Source organism: Lepidochelys olivacea (assembly GCF_965140295.1).
Source record: "Lepidochelys olivacea isolate rLepOli2 genome assembly, chromosome: 4".
NCBI classification, from domain to species: Eukaryota; Metazoa; Chordata; order Testudines; family Cheloniidae; genus Lepidochelys; species Lepidochelys olivacea.
The window spans coordinates 105462077-105488171 of NC_140414.1; the positions used below are offsets into that span (position 1 = coordinate 105462077).

General features: G+C 39.1%; 1 protein-coding gene across 4 annotated transcripts in view; it reads right to left on the reverse strand.

Annotated features, from left to right (window-relative positions):
* TBC1D1 (TBC1 domain family member 1) overlaps window positions 1-26095 on the reverse strand; it is a gene marked incomplete at its 3' end in the record, with an annotated part of 200274 nt that overhangs the window by 131999 nt on the left and 42180 nt on the right. The window contains exon 2 of one of the 4 annotated variants that reach the window (XM_084625706.1): window positions 6334-6486. The exons of the other annotated variants lie outside the window; for them this stretch is intronic. Within the exon in view, the coding sequence (XP_084481832.1) occupies window positions 6334-6363 (30 nt within the window). The 5' untranslated portion in view covers window positions 6364-6486. The remainder of the gene's footprint in view (window positions 1-6333; window positions 6487-26095) is intronic. 4 annotated transcript variants of the gene reach the window in all.

Genomic DNA, 26095 nt, shown 5'->3' on the forward strand with positions numbered 1-26095 from the left:
TGGCAGTGGGACCAGGGAAGTGAGAAAGACCTTGTCTTCATCAGGAAAAAGGTATCTTCTTAACTCAAGTTAACTATAACAAGGTAAAATCCCAGTGAAGACAGGACAGTTTGTTGTTTTTACATGAGTTAGCACATCAAATTAAAGGCTATAGGGGAGCGTAGAGTATACCTAGACTTACCCTGGTTTTCCAGTCACCATAGACTCTGGGTAAAGAATTTTTATTCAGACTGGTTTGGTTTTGGTATAATTTATTTAGCTGTAATACCTAACATACACTTGGAGGATGTCTCTATTACAGATTCAAAATCTCTATCCCTTCTATTCTGGTCACAGTTTACAACATCCCCGAGATTTCCTCCGCAAGACCAGACTTCACATTCCCAATAGTTATAAAATAAATAATGTCTACCACCCCCCACCCCAAATTTAAAAATATTTAAAAAATTTAAATTTAAAATTAAAATTTAAAAAACCTTCAAACCAACAACAGAGAGGGCAGAAACCCAATTTAAACAAACTCCTTTGCAAGTCTCCCTTGAAGGAACTCCATTTATTCTAATCAATGCTTACTAGGTATGTGTATGATCTTGTTCTAACTCCATTGTCTGCAACAAGGCCAGGATTTCAACCTGGGTCCTATGTTTTTCTTCATCTGACCAGTCCATTGTTATTTTGCTCTATCACATACTGCTGCCATTTTGTTTTGAAGAGCAATAGGTGCCCAATCCTTCAACTCTTACACAAGTAGTCCCACAGCCTTCAACAAGCCCAAGCACATGAGCAGGGTTGGAGAATTGGAGTATTTTCTCCCCTAACTACCCACTATCCTTCACTAAATCCCGCTCTTACAAACACTTATCCAGAATATCATAGTTACCGTTCTTTTCACATTACTCTGCACCCACTTTAAACATTGTTCAGATTTAGTGAAAGTTATATTGGAATTAATACAGCAGCCAGAGCATGCATTGTACTTTACAGACAAACAACATGATGCCTGCCCCACACAGTTCATAATCTAAAAGGATGATCCTGAATGGAGCATTCTTAACAAAGGCCAAATCCCTCATCCATATGGGTAAAAATGAGGGCTGTCAAATGATTAAAAAATGAATCACAATTAATTGCACTGTTAATAATAGAATACCATTTATTTAAATATTTTTGATGTTTTCTACATTTTCAAATATATTGATTTCAATTACAACACAGAACACAAAGTGTACAGTGCTCAATTTACATATATTTTATAAGAAATATTTGCACTGTAAAAAACAAAAGAAATAGTATTTTTGAATTCACCTAATACAAGTACTGTAGTGCAATCTCTTTAACATGTAAGTGCAACTAACAAATGTAGAATTATGTACAAAAAAAAAGCCTGCATTCAAAAATAAAACCATGTAAAACTTTAGAGCCTACAAGACCAATCAATCCTACCTCTTGTTCAGCCAATCGCTCAGACAAACAAGTTTGTTTACATTTGCAGAAGATAATGCTGCCTGCTTCTTGTTTACAATGTCACCAAAACTGAGAACAGGAATTTGCATGGCACTTTTGTAGTCAGCGTCACAAGATATTTACATGCTAGATGTACTAAAGATTCATATGTCCCTTCATGCTTCAACCACCATTCCATGCTGATGACATGTTCTACTCGATAACTATCCAAAGCAGTGCAGACCAACACATGTTCATTTTCATCATCTGAGTCAGATGCCACCAACAGAAGGTTGATTTTCTTTTTTGGTGGTTTGGGTTCTGTAGTTTCTGCATTGGAGTGTTGCTCTTTTAAGACTTCTGAGAGCAGGCTCCACACCTCATCCCTCTGAGATTTTGAAAGGCACTTCAGATTCTAAAGATAGCTATCTTTAGAAATTTCACATTGGTATCTCCTCAAATTTGCAGTGAAAGTGTTCTTAAAATGAACAACATGTGCTGGGTCAACATCCGAGACTGCTATAACATGAAATATATGGCAGCATGTGGGTAAAACAGAACAGGAGACATACAATTCTCCCACAAGGAGTTCAGTCACAAATTTAATTAACACATTATTTTTTTAACGAGCATCATCAGCATGGAAGCATCTGGAATGATGGCCGAAGCATGAAGAGGCATATGAATCTTTAGCACATCTGGCACGTAAATATCTTGCAATGCCAGCTATAGCACTGCCATGTGAATGCCTGTTCTCACTTTCAGGTGACATTGTAATTAAGAAGTGGGCAGCATTATCTTCCCTAAATGTAAACAAACTTGTTTCTCTTAGCAATTGGCTGAACAAAGTGTAGGACTGAGTGGACTTGTAGGCTCTAAAGTTTTACATTGTTTTGTTACGGAGTGCAGTTATGTAACAAAAAACTACATTTGTAAGTTGCACTTTTATGATAAAGAGATTGCACTCTAGTACTTGTATGAGGTGAATTGAAAAATAATATTTCTTTTGTTTATCATTTTACAGTGCAAATATTTGTAATAAAAAATAATATAAAGTGAGCCCTGTACACTTTGTATTCTGTGTTGTAATTGACATCGATATATTTGAAAATGTAGAAAAGCATCCCAAAATTATCTAATAAATTTCAACTGGTATTCTATTGTTTAACAGTGCGATTAATTGCGATTAATTTTTTTGAGTTAATCGCATGAGTTAACTGTGATTAATCGACAGCCCTAGTAAACATATTTGCAATGCAAGTGACTCATTGAGGGTCAAGAGAAGGAGAGGTGGAGCCGACCATAGCTGACTGCAGTTTGTGTTTGTAGGGAATTAAGTGCTAGTTTAACAAAACATTAAGAAAATGGGCAATAGACACCGTAGTGATTTGTATTTAAAAAGACATTGTAAAAAGGGGAAAAAATTATTTTAAAACCCATATTTAAAAACTAACAACAATAGCAGCTTTGCCCTCCGGACTTCCTGAACATAAACCCTTTGCCTCTAAGGCAGATCAGTTTCATTTGTAGTTTCATGCCTAGACCAAGAACCTGATCACTATATTTTGTCTCAGAGACAGGTATTATAAGAAACATCCAAATATAGTTTTATAATAGAAATCATGGCAGAACTTTAGCAAGGGGAATTCTATGGGTAGCACTAGATTGTATCAGAATAACAAGAAACATTTCATAGGCAGAGATCACTCTTAAAAATTCAGCATTTTTAGGTATAATTTTATTTAGTTACTGAGGGCTACTGACAAGTGTAAGGGTGCACAGCACACACACAAAGGATATGACGTCACTGCATAGGTAGCCTAGGTGATTGGCACACAGGTCTGAGCTCCTGGATTAGCCTATCCCAGATAGGTGCAGCTGTGCTGGCATTGCAAAGCCACACCCACGTTACTGTGTCCGAACTGCTGCTGCACTCCGATCTGTGTCACATGGGCTACTGGGGGCATATTCCATGGTTCTCTGTGCTGCAGTAAGCTGATCTGATCTATGATTCTTTCCCAGTGAATTGTGGGAGAACTTGTCTGTTGTTCTGTGCACAGACAGAATTGTGGAAAGGCACTGGAGGACTATCAGCAATCAAGTGCTTCAGCCTGCTACTCATTACAAAGTGGGTGAGTTACCAGCCCAAGTGAAAGCCTCACTCAGACTGTAGCCTATACCCCAGGGCAGGCCAGCTAGTTCAGGTTCCAAGCACCACTAAACTTGGGCAACACAACATAGTATGTTGATGCGAGCATGAGTGGTGGGTATAAGAGGCTTGGAGAGACTAAGCCTCTCCGAACGGGGCAAGAAATGCCAGATGCGGTGCACCTTCCTCTGGAGGTACACTGGCCTGCTGCCTTTGGAGCACCACTGCCGGACACTCCCGAGAAATGTGGTGGCCACCAGCACCCGGACCATGGCCCTGGCCGCTCTCCACCCCAAGACCCCACTCCCACTCTGTCTCTTCCCCCATGACACTGCGCCTCTTCTCCCCAAGGCCCTCCCCTCGCTCCGCCTCTACCCACCCTCGCTCCACATCTTCCCCCTAGGTCCTCCCCACCTGCCACTTGCCCCTCTCTGCACCCTTTTCCCCCGTCGCTTGCCCTTAGGACAGGAGGGGGTAAAAGGGAGCAAGCAGCAGAGAGTTCAGGGGAGGGGACGGAAAGGAGCAAGTGGTGAGTTGAGCCTCAGGGAAGCAGTCAGAGAGGAGTGAGCAGCAGGCAGGGGGGCATCAAGGAGAAGAGGACGAGCGGGAGTGGGGCCTCGGGGCACAGTGGGGGGGTGGAGCATAGGCAGGGCTTCAAGTGAGGAGGCAGAGTGGGGGTGGGGTCACAGTCTGGGCACCAGTGGGCCCCCACACTTCTAGGGAGCTTCTGGCACTTGCGCACAGCCTCCCCAAATGCAAGAGTCACGCACTGCCTAGGGATGGGAACCAGGTTAAGGGCAACACCCGAATAAGAGCCTGGGTTAAATCTGCAATGAAGATGTACCCAGAGGCAGTGTCAATGCCCAATCGGGGCCTAATTCTGTGAACACATGTTACTTCAAAGGAATTGGTCTGTGAGTAAAGTTACTGTTATGCATAGGTGTTTACAGGACTGAGTCCTTAACAGATGCTACTAAGCACCTGCTCTGCTGGGAGGCACTTTGTTTTTAAGAGGCGGAGTTAGAGAAGGCTCCGTTTTCTGGGCAGTTTTGTCACTTTGTACCACTCCCTATTCTGGAATGGACCAGTATGTGGTGAGGAGCAGATAGCTAGGAGGGCTTACAAAGATTGGCAGGACCTTATGTTTGTTTTAAAAATGTAAATAAGTATTTACCAGTAGGTAGACTCCCCCTAATCGGCCTTTACTGATCTGGTATTGGCAGCCAGGACACTTTTCTGTGTTAACAGCCTGATTAGAAATTTCTACACACCCAGCTTGTTTCACTTTCTATCCAAATTAGTAATATTGATTAACTTCCATAAAAAGTAGAATAAAATTAAATACAAAACAGCTTAAAAATATAAGAGATTTTTTTAAAGCCATGAGATATTCTTATAAACAGAGTTAGGAGTGTTGTCAGCAGTGTTACCTACTACTGAGAATTAGCCAAGCCTATATACTACAAGTCCTGCCCTGAAAAGTTCCAACCTTAGCTTCTTTTCGACCTGCTGCTTTGTCCAGCTGACAAGTTATCCCAATTAGCCCAGTCTGATAATTCTTTAAATATTTACACAACAGAATCATCATTTTTTGGCAACAATCATCCATAAGATTGTGTATGTTTGTGACAGCTCGCATGGAAGTCAGAGAATGTCATTTCCAGGGCAACCACAACAAATGAGTGTTCATGCAACAGACAGAGAATATGTAAGCGGGAAGGGGGGGGAGAACAGGGGGGGAACGACATATTGATGTGAGGGTGAGACAGGACCAGACCAGTGACAGTAGAGGGGACTGTAATTTTCAGCATGCCACTTGTGCAGTAACCACTTAAGCAGAGAATAAAGGCCAGGCTGGCAAATAAAGGGGCAACACTGCCCTGCAAAATAACTAGAGTTTAAATTTAAAGAGGCTCTTTTTTCAAGATATTTTGCAATATGGAATAGAAAACAAAACCTTTTATCCGAGAAGCTCAACAAAATTAACAAAGGCAGTCAAGTATTATACAGACATTCATGAACATATCCTCATAACACTTTCATGAGGAAGGCGTCGCATCAATTTTGCATTTGGGAAAACTGAGGCACAGGGAAATTAGGTTACTTGCACATTATTTGCCTACATCCAAAATTGGTTTCATATTCACTGTGAACCTCTGGCTAAAATTCTGAACAAGACCAGTGCGAGTGCCATTTCATCTTTTTCAAAGCAAAGAAAACCTACTACACTCAAATAAGCTATGAAACCAGACTTCAGTACAGTTTTAATTATACTTTTCCTGATTTCACAAAATCAGCTGTAAGATACAACATTTAACAACAATCATGGTTTCAGAGTAACAGCCGTGTTAGTCTGTATTCGCAAAAAGAAAAGGAGTACTTGTGGCACCTTAGAGACTAACCAATTTATTTAAGCATAAGCTTTCGTGAGCTACAGCTCATTTCATCGGATGCAACATCCGATGAAGTGAGCTGTAGCTCATGAAAGCTTATGCTCAAATAAATTGGTTAGTCTCTAAGGTGCCACAAGTAATCATACCTTCAGTTTCTCTCAACACAATTTTATATACCAATATATTACAAAAAGTGCTTCTAATTTTACTTGACACAGTTAAAAAGTGCAATATGGCTCTTCACCCTATCCCTCATTTCTGTGATTTAACAGTGTAAACAAAAACGTGGTAGTTCTTACACTTTTTAAAAAAAGAATACATAAGAAAGTGAGTGAAAACTCCTCCTACCTTAGCCACCCAGCTGAACAATGGTGACATCCTACAAGATCAGACACAGATCACCACCCGCTGTTGTAACTTTAGCCACTTTCACAGCCTCTTTTTTCCACTTCTTGCCTGCTTTTGTCTGATAACCCTCTCACATCTGCATCGAGCAGTAGCCTAATTTATTGTGAAAACAGAAAAAGCTGTCTTTAAAAACAGTTTTTTAGGCAGCCCGTCTCATGCTGCAAAGAAGCATGTTCACTTCTCAGACTCTACAGCAACTATGAGGTCACTGGTCTTTGAGACTTCGCAATTCCACACAGTCTATCTCAGAGATTCTGTGCAAGAAAGGAAAGGGCTGGGTGGGTAAGGGGAGGAGGGGAATATGCCACAGGCAGCTTTGAGAAGAGACTCCACCTACTCGGACAAAAAGAGAGAGACAGAAAAGTACTAACAGAGTGCTGCTGTGTGGATTATTCAGGAAGTTGTGAAATGTGGTAGCTCCGCGCTTAACAGCACTGTAATAACATATCAATAATTTAAAGGGAAAAAAATACAAACTATACTGCCAACCAGCACTGAACTTTTAAGTAGCTCAGCTCAGCATAAAGACAGTATTCATAGCCGATGTTTAAAAAAAAAAAAACAGTTAATGTAGCTTTCTAGAAAAATGCCAGTGTCAAATAAATGTTTTAAATACAAATTGAAAGCAAAACCAAGCTTCTCTTTTAAACTGGCAAAAACGCAAGTTTCCTAAATAATCTTAGTTATTTCTAAGTAAGTTATTGACATTAAACCCAAAATACTAGTATCTCTAGTTTAAAAAACAAACTTACGTTAACAGAGAACAGAACAAAAAATAACCTTTGAACCAATGTAAAGTGAATTTCAGGCAGGTCAAGATATGTTATTTGCCATCCAAACCAGATGTGCTTCAACTACCATACCACTGCTCCTCCTGTTAAAAATGCTAGGAGTGTCTGTAAACATACCTGAAGAAGAGCTCAGTACAGCTTGAATGCTTGTCTCCTATTGGACCAACTTCTGTTGGTGAAAAAGATATTACCTCACCCACCTGTCTCTGTAAACATATACACACGTTTACATCAATATACACATACCTACAACAACTGACATTAAGAAGCAAGTTCTCCTCTCAAGTCACTACTCAGCTGGGAGTAGAATATGGCATTAAGTCTCTTATTTGACATTAAAAGGCTATGCTGAATTTGAACTCATCAAGGAATGGTTGCACTCAACCTTAGAAACAAAGTGTAAAGGTCTGTAACATGCAAAAATACATGTGTTTGTTTACTCTGTGTCAGTGTGTCACAACTCTCCATCCTGTATACCCAAGCCTTGCTCGTAAAAGAAAGCATAGTATTGTTCTGTGGAGCAGCAATGGACAGAGAGGGCCGCAAGCAAGACATAGGTCCTGCACCACTTCGTACAGCACCTACAACATTTCAATCAATCTCCACATCACTAAATAGCAAGCAACTCTGGCAGAAAGTCTGACTTAAGTTTTAAGTTCTTCTAGGATATTCTTTGAAAATGTCTCATGTAAGAAACCTGTCCCATTCTAGACTACGGAACACAGTATATTATTGCACTATTATTTATTTGTATTGCGGCAGCAGAGGCCATAATCAGGGATCAGGTCACTTCACACAGGGTGAAAAGACTATCTCTGAACCAAAGAACTTACAATCTAAGTATACGATTTAGAGACAACAGAAGGATACAACAAACAGACAAGAGGAAATACAAAGTAACAGCGAGGCAATTATGATTATTGTAATAAGAAGTGGTCACTAGCCTTTCACCCTTTGGTGACCCACTCACAACTGAGATAACAATCATGGATGTTGAATGCCCAGAATGCTAGTCAATGATAATGCAGGAGGAAGCTTACAAAGCACTGCTTGGACTATGCCTCAGTCTAGAAAGGTCATTAGATTTCTCACTCTCATGGACAGTAGTCATCAACTTCAACATCAAGGAGTCATCATGGATAGTTCTCTGAAGACATCCACGCAGTGTGCAGCGGCAGTCAAAAAAGCAAATGGGATGTTAGGAATCATTAAAAAAGGGATAGAGAATAAGACAGAGAATATCTTATTGCCCTTATATAAATCCATGGTATGCCCACATCTTGAATACTGTGTACAGATGTGGTCCCCTCATCTCAAAAAAGATATACTGGCATTACAAAAGGTTCAGAAAAGGGCAACTAAAATGATTAGGGGTTTGAAACAGGTCCCATATGAGAAGAGATGAAAGAGACTAGGTCTTTTCAGCTTGGAAAAGAGGAGACTGGGGGGGATATGATAGAGGTATATAAAATCATGAGTGGTGTGGAGAAAGTGAATAAGGAAAAGTTATTTACTTGTTCCCATAATAGAAGAACATGGGGCCACCAAATGAAATTAATGGGTAGCAGGTTTAAAACAAATAAAAGGAAGTTCTTCACTCAGTGCACAGTCAACCTGTGGAACTCCTTGCCTGAGGAGGTTGTGAAGGCTAGGACTATAACAGTTTTTAAAAGAGAACTGGATAAATTCACGGAGGTTAAGTCCATTAATAGCTATTAGCCAGGATGGGTAAGGAATGGTGTTCCTAGCCTCTGTTTGTCAGATGGTGTAGATGGATGGCAGGAGAGAGATCACTAGATCATTACCCGTTAGGTTCACTCCTCTGGGGCACCTGGCATTGGCCACTGTCGGTAGACAGGATACTGGGCTGGATGGACCTTTGGTCTCACCCAGTATGGCCATTCTTATGTTTTTAACTTCATCAAGGGGGGAAAAAACTATTTACCAATATAATATACTTAAACCTTTTGCACCTTTTATCTGAGGATCTTAAAGTCCTTTGACATAAATATTATGTTCATTTTACAGATGGGTAAGTTAAGCTACTGAAAGGTTAAGTGACTTACTCAAGGTCACACATTTAGTCAGTGGAAGAGCCATATAAAGAACTGCAGAGTCCTGATTCAAAGTCCTTTGCTTTAAACAACTGGTTCTCAACCTATGGCCCATAGGCTGCTTGAGGCCCAATCAGCGCAGAGCTGCAGCCCATATGACATCCTCAGGGCCATACAAGTAGTATTGGATGTGGCCCACAATGGTAAATAAGTTGAGAACCACTGCGTTAAACACTAGACTGCAGTGTTTGTCCATGAAGCCAGAGTAAGTTGTCCAATTTCAGCTAATAAGGAGAGATTCATTGACAGGCAAAATTGACTTTTACATTATTCTTTATCCCAGATGTGTTTTATTTTAGTAAATAAAATGCAGGAAGGGCTCTATCATGCAACCTTTACTCACAGAGGGCCTGATCCAAAGCCCACTGAAATCAATAGGAATCTTTCTATTGGCTTCAATGGGCTTTGGATCAGGTCCAAAGTTTGGGTTGCAGGTTCTGGCCCTACAACAATAAAAATACAAGTCATTCCAAAGTTTCATAAAGGTGAATGGAAAAGAGGGGTGTATTTTTAAAAACAATTTGGAATTTTAAGCTTCTGGTAATAACATTGAATGGGTTGATGGCCTCAGTCTGTTCTTCAGGCATCCACATTCAATGCCACTATCCCAACTTGAACTAATTGGCTCTCACAGCAAAGAGCCTAAGAATAAAAGTGTGTGCACTATGCTTACTCTCTGAAGGTGGTCTCTCCAGAGGCATTTTGGCAAGGGAGCAGGGAGAAGTTTTCACTGCCGCTGGTCATAATGCAGGTATTCTGTAGAGGAGTAAAAGGCATCTCTTTTCAGGGCTTCAAATCTGGCACCTTTCATGAGCACTAGATGTACTTTTAAATCTAAGTGTATTTGTAAGTTAGGCCCAGATTTCTAAAGGTATTTTGGTGTTGCAGCACTCAGCATTGCAAGACATAACGGATATAGGAGCTTAAATTTCATTTTCAAAAATTGCTGAGTGCCACAATACCTAAATATCTTTAGAAATCTGGGCCTTAGTCCGCTTTTTTTAAATAAAGCAATTGGGGGCATGAGGAAAGGAGGATGTTGTCCTTACTTAGTGCTCATAATAGCGGGATCTGTCATCCGTTATGTGAGAGTGTTGAAGTCATATTCTTCCGACACTGATCATAAACATGTCTCTAAAGCTACTCTTTCTCTCCCTGCTTCAGTGTAGATCTTCTATCTACACAGAAGCTTTCCCAGCTGTCCCTTCCTGGCTGGGTTCCTGCTACAGTTACAGTTTTAAACAAACAATACACATATCCTCCCAGTTTCCATTAGATGATAATGTCGGTCAGGAGACCTGACTCGAACTGACTCAGTGTGTGATCCTGAGCCAGCCACTTAACCTCACCCTCTACATCAGCTTCCAAATCTGTGAATTGCAATAGCAATGTTTACATGGCTTTGTAAAGGGCTCTGAGGATCCTTTGCATTCGGATTCAGAAAATTAGGCATTGAAATCCAAGTTGTGCCACAGATTTGATTTTGGGCAAATTGCTTACACTTTGTACTTCCTAGTCTTACAAGGGTGAGGGTTGCATGCATTAATTAATATTGTGAGATACGCAGATACTATATTGATGGAGAGTTTGAGTGCATAGAGAAATATTTAATAATATCTGAAATATTTTAGCATAAATGGAAACAATTTCAATATTTCCCCCATCCTCCAAAAAATAGTTTCAGCTATTTAATAGGAATAGTAACTGTATTCATCTTCTAAGACATCAGACATTCTAAAAATAGAACCTCTGTATTTTTCTATTTTTAAAGTCTAGCTTTGCAAAGTTTAAGCAAATAACTTCTTTCCCAAAAAGTAATGTACATCCATTTTGGGCAAGTGGAAAAATTACGAGAGTAAGGAACACATTTCTATGTATAAGCACTAAAAAGGAGCATTTGAAACACCTTGTCTAAATTAAAGATCTTTACACCAAAACAGTCTACTGGATATTATAATGGAAAATATTAGCAGATAATTGCTACTATTTCAAAAAGTTCAGTCACTGGTAGTAGCAATTTACATGCAAGAATACTTTAAAGCCATATTTTTAACTGTACATAATCAGAAAATGGCTTGTTCAGTTCTGCAGATGTCTACCATTAACTTACAAAAAACAAACAAAACAACTTACTTCTCCTTAATGATAGCGGCCTGCTTTCAAAAAAGCATTTGTAAATTTGTAAGAAGAATTTAAAGTTCTAAGATCTTTCAAGTCATCTAGTTTGTCTTCTGGCCAATGCAAAGACCATTCCCTGTCACAGTCTAATTTTAAAGGCTGTAATTATCTTTGAGACTTCATTGGAGGCTAACAATGACGGGTTCATAAGAATTCAGACCACGCAGAGCACTGGCTAGGTTACTAGCTCCAACACTTAGTCTCTGAGCATTTGCACCTCACTTTCCAAATTATAATGCTGAATGCATTACAGAGGTAGACTCTCAGCTGCTGTCATGGTGCCAAGACTAGATGTTTGCTCAGTGGTACCTTTATAGCAGGAGGGCCTAGTTCAATCCATTTCTTTTTGGAATTTTTCCCCTGGTGGTGCATTCATTTATTCACTCCTCCTTTTATGAACACCCCCACTTTCACCTTTATTATGGGTTCAATAGGTTTCTTGAAGTTTCAATAGGTTTCCTCCATTGACCCAAGCAGGTATAACTTTTTTTTCCCCAGCAGAGACAGACGGGGAAAGGAAATGAAGAAAAGTTCTTATGGTGTCACTCTCCCTTTAAGAAGGCTAGCGGACAGAGATTTCTTACATGAATTCACTGACTGATAATTGCACCCCACTTCTTGACACATTTGAATAAAAAATGTTCAGACTGCTTGAAGAATGCCAGACCTCCATTCCACCTAACCTACACCCTCCTTTCCCCCCCCCTTCATCTCTCTTCTCCCATTTTATTACTGTAACCCCCCCACGTGTGTGTTCTGTATAGTATTTGACAAGCTGCAAAACTGTATAGTTCTATTGGCGATCTCATGAGGAGAAGGTATTTGGGAACATTCACAAGCTGCTGTAAATCATTTTCATTTTTGTACTTGTTATTGTTAATTTCTTTAAAAAGAAAATCAATTAACATTAATTTTAAAAAATACTGGCTGGCTCATCGGACTTAGTTTGGCATTGTCTCAGCAATAAGGAAAAAAAATAAATGTTATCACCATGCATTGTCCCCTAAGTGGCCCTTTCACTTCTGTGGAACTCTGACTGGTAGCGGAGCATTCACACACACTGCATAAGACAGCCAAAGTGAACTTGTGATGCTGGCCTGCAGAGAGCTTCCCCACATACAGACCTGGTATGAATGTCTTCTTTTCAACCATGGCACTTCTTCCATCTTGTATACACACAGCTAACAGAATTCTCATGCTGGCTCCAACACAGACCTAAGTGACTGCTTCCTCAAGGGAAGGGAGTGCTCTAAGTGGATCTGTTATCACCACTTGTGTTTTGCAGATCTGAGACTTCACCTCTGTGAAGCCAGCAAGGTAAAAGGTGTGTATGTGGATTTGAGAAAGCCAACTGGGACTAGCAAAACCATTCACACGGATCTACTGCAGGCAGAGAAAAAGACAGGCTTTCCTCTACTCTGTAGCCCAGCCTCCAAGGACCTGGGTCAAACTAGAACTGCGGGCCAGCTCTTCAAAAAATATATGAGAAAAGACCGTTTTTTGTTCTTTTGTTTTTAATTTTGGCTAACTTGTTGTCATGAAAAAGAAAATGACTAAACACAAAGACAAAGATGGCTTCCTAACCTAAACGATCCAGCTACACAAGATCTGCCTTCACCTACTAGAGTGACGGACCAAAAACACTGTCATCCAGTTAGCCCTTTGTCCAAGCGGAAAATACATTAGTCAAGTGCTGAGGGGGGATAGGGTAGCCTCCATGGCTACTACTGTACCCTAAAATGAGTTACACAAAACGTAAAATTTCTGTAAGAGGGAATTCAAATAGTCTGCTTCCCTTAGAATTTGCTGCATAAGCATACAGTGCTCAATGTGGCAGTAGACGTTAGAAAAACAATGTTTGGGTCAAGAAAAAAAAAGAAAACTATAAAATTAAAAAAACAATTACAAGGAAGATTAGCTCTACTGGTCATAAGAATTTTCCTAGATAAACCTCTTTTTGTCAGGGTTGCCCACACAGCACTGAACAAGATTCTAGTGTGGGAAAGGCAGATCTGCCTTTCCTCAGCCTCATTCTGAATGTGTTCTAGGTAAGGGGGAGGTGGGGTTGCAGGTTCAAATACAGTGAATGAATTCAACAAAAGCCTCTCCCTCTTTGCTAGGGAACAGGTAGCTCTAATCATCTGATTCAGAATCCTCAGAGAGGGAGGAAAACTTCCTTCATCAGCCAAGGACTAGGGTGAATACGCTGTGCCGGGGAATCCTCATAAGGGGTCTTTTTGCTCATTTTGAGGGGTGGATTTATGACCCTTGTTGCAAGAATCTTAGGGACACTGGCAAACAGCTAAGGAGAAGCCCCCAAAACAGTGCTGTAGAAACTGAGGAGTGGAGTGGGGTGGGGTGGGGAAGCTGGTAGCATGCAGAGCGAAACATGCAGCAAGAGTCCTTTGATGCTGTCATCCGCCAATCTCCAGCCTTCCTTAAAATACCTACTGTAGACCGAGAAGGAGGCAGCAAAAAAATCCTGAGGAAAGGAGGTCTCAGCTGCTGAGGAAACTTTTACCTCTGAGTACAGAAGCTAGAAGCCTTGGGAGCAGCATCAATGCAGTTCTGCAGGCCTGCCCGTAGAGGGTGCTGACCAGCAACAGTACTGGGATTCAAAACCAGTAGCCAGCCTTCCAGCCTTGGAAAAAGCAAATAACACGGCAGCTCCAAGCCTCCTGTAGCAGTGAATTCCCACAATTATTTAAACTTACAAACTTCCAGTAAGGCTGCAGATTTACTTTCAATGTTTGTAGTTCATGTTCACTCACAGCATCTAATTCAAGAACAGCATAACAATCAAAAAGACGTATCAGTGGCAATGGAATATAATTGATGTAATGCTGCTTATTGGTTGAATCCCTTGGATGATAAGATATTAGGAATAAAACAATTAAATACAGATTAACCATGTCTAACACTAAATTTACAATGAAAGAGCTTCATTCACATCATCCAAGTTCCTACTCTTTTCTCTCCCCTTCCTCTCCCCCTCCCCCTCCCAAGTATTGTATTTCCTTTCTCTTGGAGTCTTCAACTGTTCCCTGGCGATTACTCTCGTTAGTCATCAAGAAAGAGAAGTTTGGCAAAAAAAAGCTTTCAGACATTTAAGGAAGGGAGCAAAAAAAATTCTTAAGAGGAAAGACTGCAAACCACCGAAACACTGAATAAACAGACGTGATTGGAGCAACTTTCATTCTGAATCGCAGTTCTTAAGGATTAAAATAAAATTTCCCTTCATTTTGAAATATGTTGTTAAAGAAAATTATTTAGTTAGAAGGAAACTACTTGATTTGGGAAGACATCTCATTCCTTTATAGAGGGGCATTCCTGAACACTGGAAAACTATATATATATATATAAATAAAATAGTATATATTTATATAGTATATATTTTATATAAAATAGTATGTATTTTAAGTACTAAATAAGGATTTCAGCTTCTATAGTCATAAAACTGTAAGAAAATATTTTTCCAGTAATATTGAGGCAAAGGAAACAGGGAGTAGTCATGAGATCTCATTGGATTGATTAAATCAAAACTCTGACTATACTATGATAGGTTTCAGAGTAGCAGCCGTGTTAGTCTGTATCCGTAAAAAGAAAAGGAGTACTTGTGGCACCTTAGAGACTAACAAATTTATTAGAGCATAAGCTTTCGTGAGCTACAGCTCACTTCATCGGATGCATACAGTGGAAAATATAGTGGGGAGATTTTATATACACAGAGAACATGAAACAATGGGTGTTACCATACAGACTGTAGCAAGAGTGATCAAGAAAGGTGAGCTATTACCAGCAGAAGAGCGGGGGGGGGGGCGGGTTGAGGGGGGAGAGGACACCTTTTGTAGTGATAATCAAGGAGGGCCATTTCCCAGTCTTTATTCAAGCCTAAGTTAATTGTATCCAGTTTGCAAATTAATTCCAATTCAGCAGTCTCTTGTTGGAGTCTGTTTTTGAAGCTTTTTTGTTGAAGAATTGCCCCTTTTAGGTCTGTAATTGAGTGACCAAAGAGATTGAAGTGTTCTCTCACTGGTTTTTAAATCCCTGACAGCAGGATTGGCTGGCTATTTAGACTCCCTCCTCAGGTCCTATGCTACCAGCACTCCCCGCTATCTTCGAGACACCACTCACTTCCTGAGAAAACTACAGTCCATCGGTGATCTTCCTGAAAACACCATCCTAGCCACTATGGATGTAGAAGCCCTCTACACCAACATTACACACAAAGATGGACTACAAGCTGTCAGGAACAGTATCCCCAATAATGTCACGGCAAACCTGGTGGCTGAACTTTGTGACTTTGTCCTCACCCATAACTATTTCACATTTGGGGACAATGTCTACCTTCAAATCAGCGGCACTGCTATGGGTACCCGCATGGCCCCACAGTATGCCAACATTTTTATGGCTGACTTAGAACAATGCTTCCTCAGCTCTTGTCCCCTAATGCCCCTACTCTACTTGTGCTACATTGATGACATCTTCATCATCTGGACCCTTGGAAAAGAAGCCCTTGAGTAGGAGAACACTTCAATTTCTTTGGTCACTCGATTACAGACCTAAAAGTGGCAATCCTTCAACAAAAAAAAACTTCAAAAACAGACTCCAACAAGAGACTGCTGAATTGGAATTAATTTGCAAACTGGATACAATTAACTTAGGCTTGAATAAAGACTGGGAGTGGATGTGTCATTACACAAAGTAAAACTATTTCCCCTTGTTTATTTCCCCTCCTACTGTTCTTGTAAAGTGCTGGAAATGGCCCACCTTGATTTTTCCCCTTCCCGCCCTCCGCCGCTCTCCTGCTGGTAATAACTCACCTTTCTTGATCACTCTTGTTACAGTCTGTATGGTAACACCCATTGTTTCATGTTCTCTGTGTATATAAAATCTCCTCACTATATTTTCCACTGTATGCATCCGAAGAAGTGAGCTGTAGCTCACGAAAGCTTATGCTCTAATAAATTGGTTAGTCTCTAAGGTGCCACAAGTACTCCTTTTCTTTATACAATGATAGCTTTTCAATGTGCTATAGATAATCCATAACCACGACTAGCTACTTACATAAAATGGAGCATCACATTAGATAAATCATAGATGGTACATAATAAAATAATTCTGCACATATACTTTTACCGCCAAAGGCCTTGATCCTATAAAGACTCATGCATATGATTAATTTTAAGCATGGGAGTAGTCCCATTGAATTAAGCACATGAGTAAGTAATTGCAGAAACAGGGGCCCAAAAGGCTAGATCTTAATACTCTAGATGACTATTAAAAGTAGATTATGCTACCAATACTGCACAATGTGGCATCTTTTTAAATCTACTTATGATAGCATGCATGGTATATCTGCCATAATCACACAGTTTTTTATCATTAAAAAACATGTTTTACTAATTGCTTGAATAAATATCAATTTAATGTTTGTTTTCCAGTAGATCATTGATACTGCTTTTAAACACATGCAAACACATAAAACTGAAATCAACTAATTTGGTACCAGAAACATAAAATATAATCATAAATTACAAGACATGCGGTCTCGGCAGGTATTTCTAAATGCCTGATTTTGAATTGGTCCTTAATTTCCCCATTAATCACTCTGATTAATGAGTAAAGAGTCACAATCTTAAAAAAAAGTCCACATGTTCTATTGAAATTTCTCTTTATTTTGGTTGAGGTAGTACTCCTTTTCTTTATTTTGGGTGTTCTAAGACAATGGCCATTGTCTAATAAATTGAAGAAAATGAGACTATTGAACAGAACAAAACAAACCACAGCATAGCAAAACACACTGATTTTCTAATAAAAACATAGCCACTAACTTCTTTGGTTTTAGTTAAAGTAGCAGTTTCACTGGAAAGGAAGCTAACAGTAAAAACTCACAGTTAGGGCTAGACCTCAGTGGATGTAAATCACCATGGAGTCACTAAAATCAATGAAGCACTAGCAACTTATATCTGCTGAGAAATTGGCCCGAAGGATGTAAAACTTTTTTTAACCGGAAAGGGCTCCATCCTGCTCCCACTGAAATCAATAGCTCGTTTCCCACTGTATCTTTTATGAATGCTATCATCACCAAAGCAAGCAAAGGTAACACAAGGAAAAATGAATACCATGTTTTCCTGTTGTTTTCCAGAATCCAACTGTAGAAATCTTAATTTCTGTAACATTGCCCTCATATCACAGACCTCACTGCTCCAGTCCTCTCACAAAACAAGCACTAGAACTTCAGCAGGATAGAACTAATTCTTTCCAGACTGGCTTGTATAGACTAATTACCGCATTTTAACCAATTAAAAAGCGCCTTCAGCAATACTGACCAATCAAGCTTCAGTCTTAGTGATGCTTTTTCACTGCCAGCCTTCATCAGATTAGAAGCTGCAGCATACCCAGAGATGCCATTTCCTGTGTAATGCTGTATTCAAATCATTACTGGTAACTTGCAATATGTGCAATAATTTTGCATGAGACATAATTTTATTTGTCTTTTGATAGAATTATCCATGATTTTTATGTTCCACTGTGGTGCTACTTATTGTATTCTAGTTCAAAAACACTGGGAATAGGAAATTAAATAAGCAATGTTTGCTTGTGTGTATGTTTCATCTCCTGTTTCTTATTTTTCCTCCTCCAGTTTATTAACCCCTGCAATGTACCTAGATAGTGTGGACTCTATACTCTTATGCTGTATATAAAATGCTGTTTTTGGCTAAGAGCAAGAGCAACAAACATTTGGTTTAAACTCAGAAATGAGATTCAAGCAATGCCTATCATCCCCCAATATCCCCTTTCTTCATTCCAACTAATACATGTTATTAATTAAAAAATACACATTCCAGAATTTCATCAAATATGCTTTACCTTCTCACTCTCAGCAAATTCTTTCTAGAAGAAACATTTCCTTAAAAGTACATTGCAAAATAATTGTTAAATATAAAACACAAAACTGACTGTTAAAATGTTGCAATGAGATTTGACCCCAGTGATCTTCCATGTTTTTGATCAAGCTTAAACACTTCAAAGGCCTTAGCATATTTTACTGTAAGACACAACTGCATATTTCTGCCACATGTCCTGACTGTACTTCCATTTTCCTGTTAGAACAATGGACTCCTTAACTAGTTTGATCTGTTGTCCTATAATTATTAATCCAAGCATACATTTCAACTGATTCATTCAGTATGGGTCCTCTAACTGTTTTACATGATAGATCATCCCTTACACTTAATAACTAATGCCCCAATTCTGCAAACACTGATGCATGTGTATGACTTCAAACATGTGAGTGGTATGTGTGTGGATACCACAGTTAAGCACATGTGTAAGTGTTTTCAGGATCAGGGCCTAAAATATTATTTCAAATGTGGCAGATTGTTTAGTTAAATAAATAAAATAAAATAGTTATATCTTTTTCTTAATAATAATTTGAGCACTGATCCTGCCACGGGCTTTGTGCAAGTAGCCCCCCTGTGTTCACGCAGAGTGCCGTGACTCCTCGGGGCTTAGGGCATGGGCAGGGATCAACCTGCACAAAGCCAGCTGCAGGGCTGAGATTACAGTGCCTTTCATCTCAAACAATCCTAAAGTGCATTAAAAATAAGAACTAGCCAACCTACCATGGAAATGCAGCAATCTCTGAAGCAGAATACTATATGGCATTTTAGGCTGGAACACAGAGAAATGCTAGATCCCACTGTAATTGCAAGCATAATACAATTACCCATATTATGGACAATACTTTGATTTTATGTCTCACCCCAAAAAATGCATGACTGGTACCATGGTGCCACTTACCACCAGGATGGGGTATTGGTTTAGTTCTGATTTAAAATGGTGTGAGAGGCCACTGAATACACAAACCCATTTAATGTCTAAAAAAATTTTTAATCTCTGTATAGTTTATCATTTCTAAAAGTATGAACTGGCATTCCTTTGTATTTTCTTAATGTGTTGTATAGCATTTATGGAGGACCCAGTGTAGAAATCAAAAGAGGGAAATGACATACTCAGGTCAATAAGAAACAAAGATAATTTTGGCAGCAATATTTAAGCAATGGTTATCAGGATGGATAAAAATTGTGTTTTTAAATAAAAGTTTTTTAAATTTAAAGCAATTTTTAACAAATATAAATTTTGTTTTGATTTAAATAAACCTATTTTGAAATAAACATGAAATTGATAACCTATGCCATGTCCTAAATTTATTATAATCTATTAAAAACCACAAATTACATACAAAAAGAAATTAAGCAGTATATATGCTGCCAAGTTTTAAAGAAATCACTAAGCTGGTGAAAGTCATTGCTAAGCTCCTGGACTCAGTTTGTTGAAGTGCTTTTGACAGCGGTATCTTCTTCTGTAGGTGCAGAGAGACTATCTTCTTAATTTTAGTTTTAGTTTAGTTCAGTTCAATGATGAATTCATTCAAAGCTTAGAAACCAGAAGGGAGTTGAAAAAGCAGAAAAGCTTGTTTTCCTCTTCCAATCTGAATAAAAACTAGATGTGAAACGGAGAGATCTACTATTTCTAAAATCTTGAAGGACATGGTGACCAGAATAATCAGTTCAGTTCATTAACTACAAATAATATTGCCCTTCTTTAATAAATCAGTTAGTGGTAAGTGCAAAACATGGTTTGATGAACTTCCATAAAAAATTTTCTTATGTATTTAGCACTTTTAAGGTAGCTTTGTTTAATAAAAAAATTGTAAATGCTGATTTTAATTGAATTTGAATTTCCATTCAAATACAACTTGACACAAATCACAGGTAAAAAAAACCAATCATCATCATTTCACCATTTTCTAACATAATAAAAATATAATAATCTGAATATGGGTAAATTAAGCTAAATAACTGTTAAAATAAATGTATATCAATATAGTGTATTCTCCTGGTTAGCAGAAACAAAAAACAAAACAAACAGCAGCAGCAGCGCACCACATTTAGAGTAAAAGTTATATTTCATTACCAAATACCGTGTGTCATTGGGTGTCCACCCTACACAGAAGTGGAAGCCCTGGGGTCCTACAATACCATGTCCCAGAAAGGAGCAGTTGGGGTGAGTCCTCCAAACAGCACAGAGAAGCTGTGTGGAGTGCAGCCAATCAGAGAAGGGCTGCAGGAAGCAGCCAATCGGAGGCCAGCAGGCCCATATAAGAAGATCTACACTGAAGAACAGGGTCAATCCCTACTGAGGAGTACCTTGGACAGAGCAGCTGCTGGCAGGGACCAGGGGAGCAAGAGCAAGAGCAAGAGCAAGAGCAAGAGCAAGAGCAAGAGCAAGAGCAAGAGCAAGAGCAAGAGCAAGAGCAAGAGCAAGTTCCTGACTGGCTGCTGGGACTGGGTAGCTGAATGCCCTGAGGTGAGAGTGAAGAAGGTGCTGAAGCTGTAGGGAAGTGGCCAAGGGCATCACAGCAGCATTGAAGGAAGTTAAAGAGGCGGAGAAAGAGGTTGCTATTTACAGGGTCCCTGGGCTGGGACCCAGAGTGGTGGGCAGGCCTGGGTCCCTCCCACTTGCCACTGAGGAAATGGCTGGACTATTGCACAGTGATACCCCTCCTCTACCTCTCGGAAGGGGGAAACACAGAGCAACCTAGCTGGAGGGCTGAGTCGTAAAGAGGACGTGGTGGTTTCTGAGGCTGAGAGAGGGGCTGCAGGTCAGACGGAGAGCAACAGCAACAGTGTGCAAACCACAGATGGGGGCACTGGCCTCAAGATAATCCCCAAAGTGACTGGGAGAAGGTGCTTGCCCAGCGGTGAGAGGTGCACTCACCATGTTTTAATGCTCATCACTTAGTGAGAATCAACCTTTCTTTAGGAAAATAACTAAAATGTACAAATGCAAAACAAAATTAAAACAGAGGATTTAAACAGATTTAAATTGGCGATTTAAATTGCTTTGATTGCAGTCAATTTAGCCTCGTAGCTATTGCTAATTATTGTTGGTGGCATATAATTAAAATAATCTAAGATTATTAGATAAAAGGAGTCAAGATCTAAATTTTGGAAGTCCTTAATTTTCACCACCTAATAATGTGGCAGACTGCTCAATGTATAAAGAATATTTTTAAATGTAAAAAGCAAGTCAAAAGTTATTTCTTTCTGATAAAACAAATTATGACCGTCTCTCTCCCTTTGTTCTATTCAATATTTTTAATCTTTGGTGAAATACTTCTTTTTGCTATCCATGTTAAAGTTCAAACCATGTTAGCCAGAACAGTCTAGCTAACACATTTTGAATTCTAGTGTACAGTAAACAGGTCCTTAGGACTATTTTACTCTAGTAAATACCATGCTGAGGTCAGGGAATGTGCTTTTGGTTTGGCCTGTTTGGATAGTACCAAACCGTGTTACAAAGAGAGCTAGATGAAATATGGGTAAAAGATGTAACAAAAAAATTTGAAGGTGTTTCCATTTTGCTGTTTGAAATTTTCCCAGATATTTACACTTAAACTTTTATTGAAATAATTTTCAAAATAGTTTTTGAAGATTTTCACTGACCTAAAATAGAATTTCTGATTGAACAAAAAATTTCTACAGACATTCTGAAAATGATTTTGATAAAAAATGTTGGTAAGACTTTTGATTAAAAACTCCTAGGGAAAATTTTATAGAACATTCTGATGCTGATAATATTTCACTGGAAGCTTCCTTTTTGAACAAAGGTTTTTTGTTGGGTTTTTTGTTTTTGTTTTACAAAAAAGTGTGGGAAAACTTTAACCCACTCTAATTATAGACATGTTACCACACACTGTTACAGCTCTGGAGACAAATCTGGCCCTGTTGGAAGAAGGCACAGTTCCATAAACTTCAGTGGTGTTTACTTATTCAATATGGCCTTAGGTCCTTACAATTATCAGAGGGGTCGCCGTGTTAGTCTGTATCCACAAAAACAACAAGGAATCTGGTGGCACAGTAAAGACAAATCTGTTAGTCTTTAAGGTGCCATCGGACTCTTCGCTGTTTTTGTAGTCCTTACAATGTTAGCTTTAACTTTTTTGAGCTTGCTTTCTTGTTAGATTTAGGTTGGTAATTCAGAGGACTTTCCCCTTTTTCCCTGAGCAAAACATACAATACTTCTGTCATAAAAATAAAGGGAAGGGTAACCACCTTCTGTATACAGTGCTATAAAATCCCTCCTGGCCAGAGGCAAAACCCTTTCACTTGTAAAGGGTTAAGAAGCTAAGATAACCTTGCTGGCACCTGACCAAAATGACCAATGAGGAGACAAGATACTTTCAAATCGGGAGAGGGGGAACAAAGGGTCAGTCTGTCTGTCTGGGTGATGCTTTTGCCGGGAACAGATCAGGAATGCAGTTTCAGAACTTCTGTTAGTTAGTAAGTAATCTAGCTAGAAATGCATTAGATTTCCTTTTGTTTAATGGCTGGTAAAATACGCTGTGCTGAATGGAATGTGTCTGTTCTTGTGTCTTTTTGTAACTTAAGGCTTTGCCTAGAGGGATTCTCTATGTTTTGAATCGGATTACCCTGTAAGGTATTTACCATCCTGATTTTACAGAGGTGATTCTTTTACCTTTTCTTTAATTAAAATTCTTCTTTTAAGAACCTGATTGATTTTTCATTGTTCTTAAGATCCAAGGGTTTGGGTCTGTGTTCACCTGTACAAATTGGTGAGGATCTTTATCAAGCCTTCCTCAAGAAAGGGGGTGTAAGGCTTGGGGGGGATACTTTGGAGGAAGACATCTCCAAGTGGGCTCTTTCCCTGTTCTTTGTTAACACGCTTGGTGGTGGCAGCAGCATACAATTCAAGGACAAGGCAAAGTTTGTATCTTGGGGAAGTTTTTAACCTAAGTTGGTAAGAATAAGCTTAGGGGGTCTTTCATGCAGGTCCCCACATCTGTACCCTAGAGTTCAGAGTGGGGAAGGAACCGTGACAACTTCTAATTCATTTTCTGATTTTGTTTTCAGCATTTGAAAAGCTACATCAGGATATATACAGCCAAACTGTAATACATAAGAAGTGGATAACACATGGGCCATTCCCTCCCTACACAGCCCCAGTGCTACTTCCTCTGTAGATGTTTTGGGCGAACTCTCAGCAAGGGCTTCAGTGTGGGACTGCCTTCTGGAGCTCAGATGCAGCTGAGCTTGCTATATTTTAGTTATGCTTCAGGCCTTAAAAAGAGACTTATGAGTGTGACAAAGACTTAGGTTTTGTCTACACAGGTAGAAGCAAGGAAGGACCTCTGGAGGCATAAGAGTTGCTCTATTTGTGTTGTTTTTTATACTGCTTGTTTCTTTTAAAGAGTTTACAGAGCGGTAAACTGTATGAAGGGACTGTGGCTAGAGACTTTGTCAGTTTGTGTTCTGAAGGGTAAACAAATAACTTGTAAATAAACCAGAAACCTCAGAAAGCATTTGGTTTTGTTCACCTGTGAACTTCAGGCCCTCAGAACCTAGCCCAGCTACATCATATTGGGATACTCTATTAAAATGCACACTGAACTAAGCTCTTTCTATACAGACCCCCCCCAAAAAAGGGCCCATCTTAAGAGGAGAAGATTCATTGAAATACCCCCAACTTTTTCAGCCCTTAAATCACATGCAGAACTCCCACTGATGGCATCCTATTGGTAGTAACTGAAGTTATTCATGTTAGAGAGAGTACAGGTATGGAGCTGAAGGTCTGTTCTCCTCTTGATGTGGATGTGTAACTCTCATTCTCACTCCTGGGAGTGAGTAACACACAAATATCAATGAGAGAATCAACCTATTTACATGCTGAAATCTGAGTTACTCCTGCAGATTACCAAAAGACAAAAACTGGCATTCACGGCCTAGTATCTGGATATGGACGTATTACGTCAAGCCTATAGCATTTCTGACAGTTAACATGTTTTCGCGCCTACCAGATATCCTGCAGAAGGAACTAACAGAGACATTCCAGAACATTAACTGATGCCAGATACCAATCACTGTTGAGCATATGCCTTGTTTTATCTATTTAACAGATAAAAATAAACTCAATTCTCCTAGAAAAATGCTGTCCCTTAGAAAGCTAGTATTTCAAACCCAGAGACAACACTTTACCTGAATTCTGCATTTTGCCACTGACTTCAAAGAGCTTTGGATCAGGCTCTAAACTTCAAGGCAAGAAATTCCCCTGGTGGTAAGAAAGTGAACTAAGCAACCCTCCTTCATGGAAATTGTGTTGCAAATATCACAGTATCTTACATTTGCTTTGCATAGCCACTAAGTGGCACTTGAACACTTCATCATAAGATGTTGCAAACTGTTGTGGTGAAGGCGGGAAAAATAATCAGCCATCCCCTGGATGTCTAATCTTATGTGAAGAATGAAATTTACATTCTGCTATTATAGAAACTCTCTAAGACCTTGACTACATGACAAAATGTTTCTGGAAAAGATTTTGTGCTGTGCCTCATGAAACAAACAAACTATTTTTTTTTCTAAATTCCAATCCCGCTGAGGAAATCAGAGGGCCTAATTTCAATAAATCTTCATGCACAGTCATGTCATTTTGAAGTACACCCCACCCCAGCTGGGAACACCAAACAACAGTCTCATAAGAAATTGGGTTGAAGCTATTTTGGTGAAGGGCAAATTTAAGAGGCTCTGAGTTCTTGACACGACTTTTATAAATGCCTCAGAGTTAGATTTCAATTAGAGGTCTCTGTAAAGGCTGCTGATGTTTGTACTGGCAGAGATACACTATGGCAGTTTTTAGTAGTTGGCAGAGAGATAAAAATGACAAATGATGCTAAGCTCTTCTTTAGACCCTAGTGTTTTATAACTTCTGAGTCAGATGCTACACTGACATTTGCATTTTTAATTAAAGGCATAAACCTGGACTGTTTTTTCTACCAGCAAAGCTAAACTAACTATGTTAATTAATCAGTAAAATTCTCCTGAATACTCTATTGCATTCTATTTTAAATTTTTCATTCCATCTTTAAAGCAATTCTGCCTCTTTGGTTAAAAAAATCCTATTATGTAATGAAATATACATTAAAAATCAATTACATAAATTAGGATAATTCTCTCTGATCCAACCCATATGAAAGCATCTCAAACATCTCAACTGTCATTGGAAAAAGCCAATTAGAAGACAAAAACTATGACTGTAATGTTAAGTTTGAGGGTTGAGACCTCCAGTCCTGTAGACATTTATACATGCAAGTAGTTCTGTCTACTTTAATGGAACTATTCACACACATAACATTAAGTATGTGTGTTAAGTATTTGCAGAAGCAAAATCTTAGGGTTAAGGTTTACATAGTAGCCTAAAAGGTAAACTGCAAAGAAACACCACCATTTAATTAATCCCAGGTTCATGTGTTGAATGCCCCTCTAATACTAACCTCCAACTTTAACACTTATTTTTGTGCTCAATCCGCACAAAGAGTAGGACATTCAACACAGAAATCCAGGACTGACTGAATTATGAACTTTACCTTTAACTCTGCCTCCTTGTGAAAGCACAATAGAGGAAGGTCTTTCATTACATGATCACACAGTACTGGATAACAGGCTCTACAGCACAACTCAACAGATTAAACAAGATAGCATTACTAAGAGTAACTGCAATATTTAATAATGTTTTGCTTATTATCTGTGTGTGAAG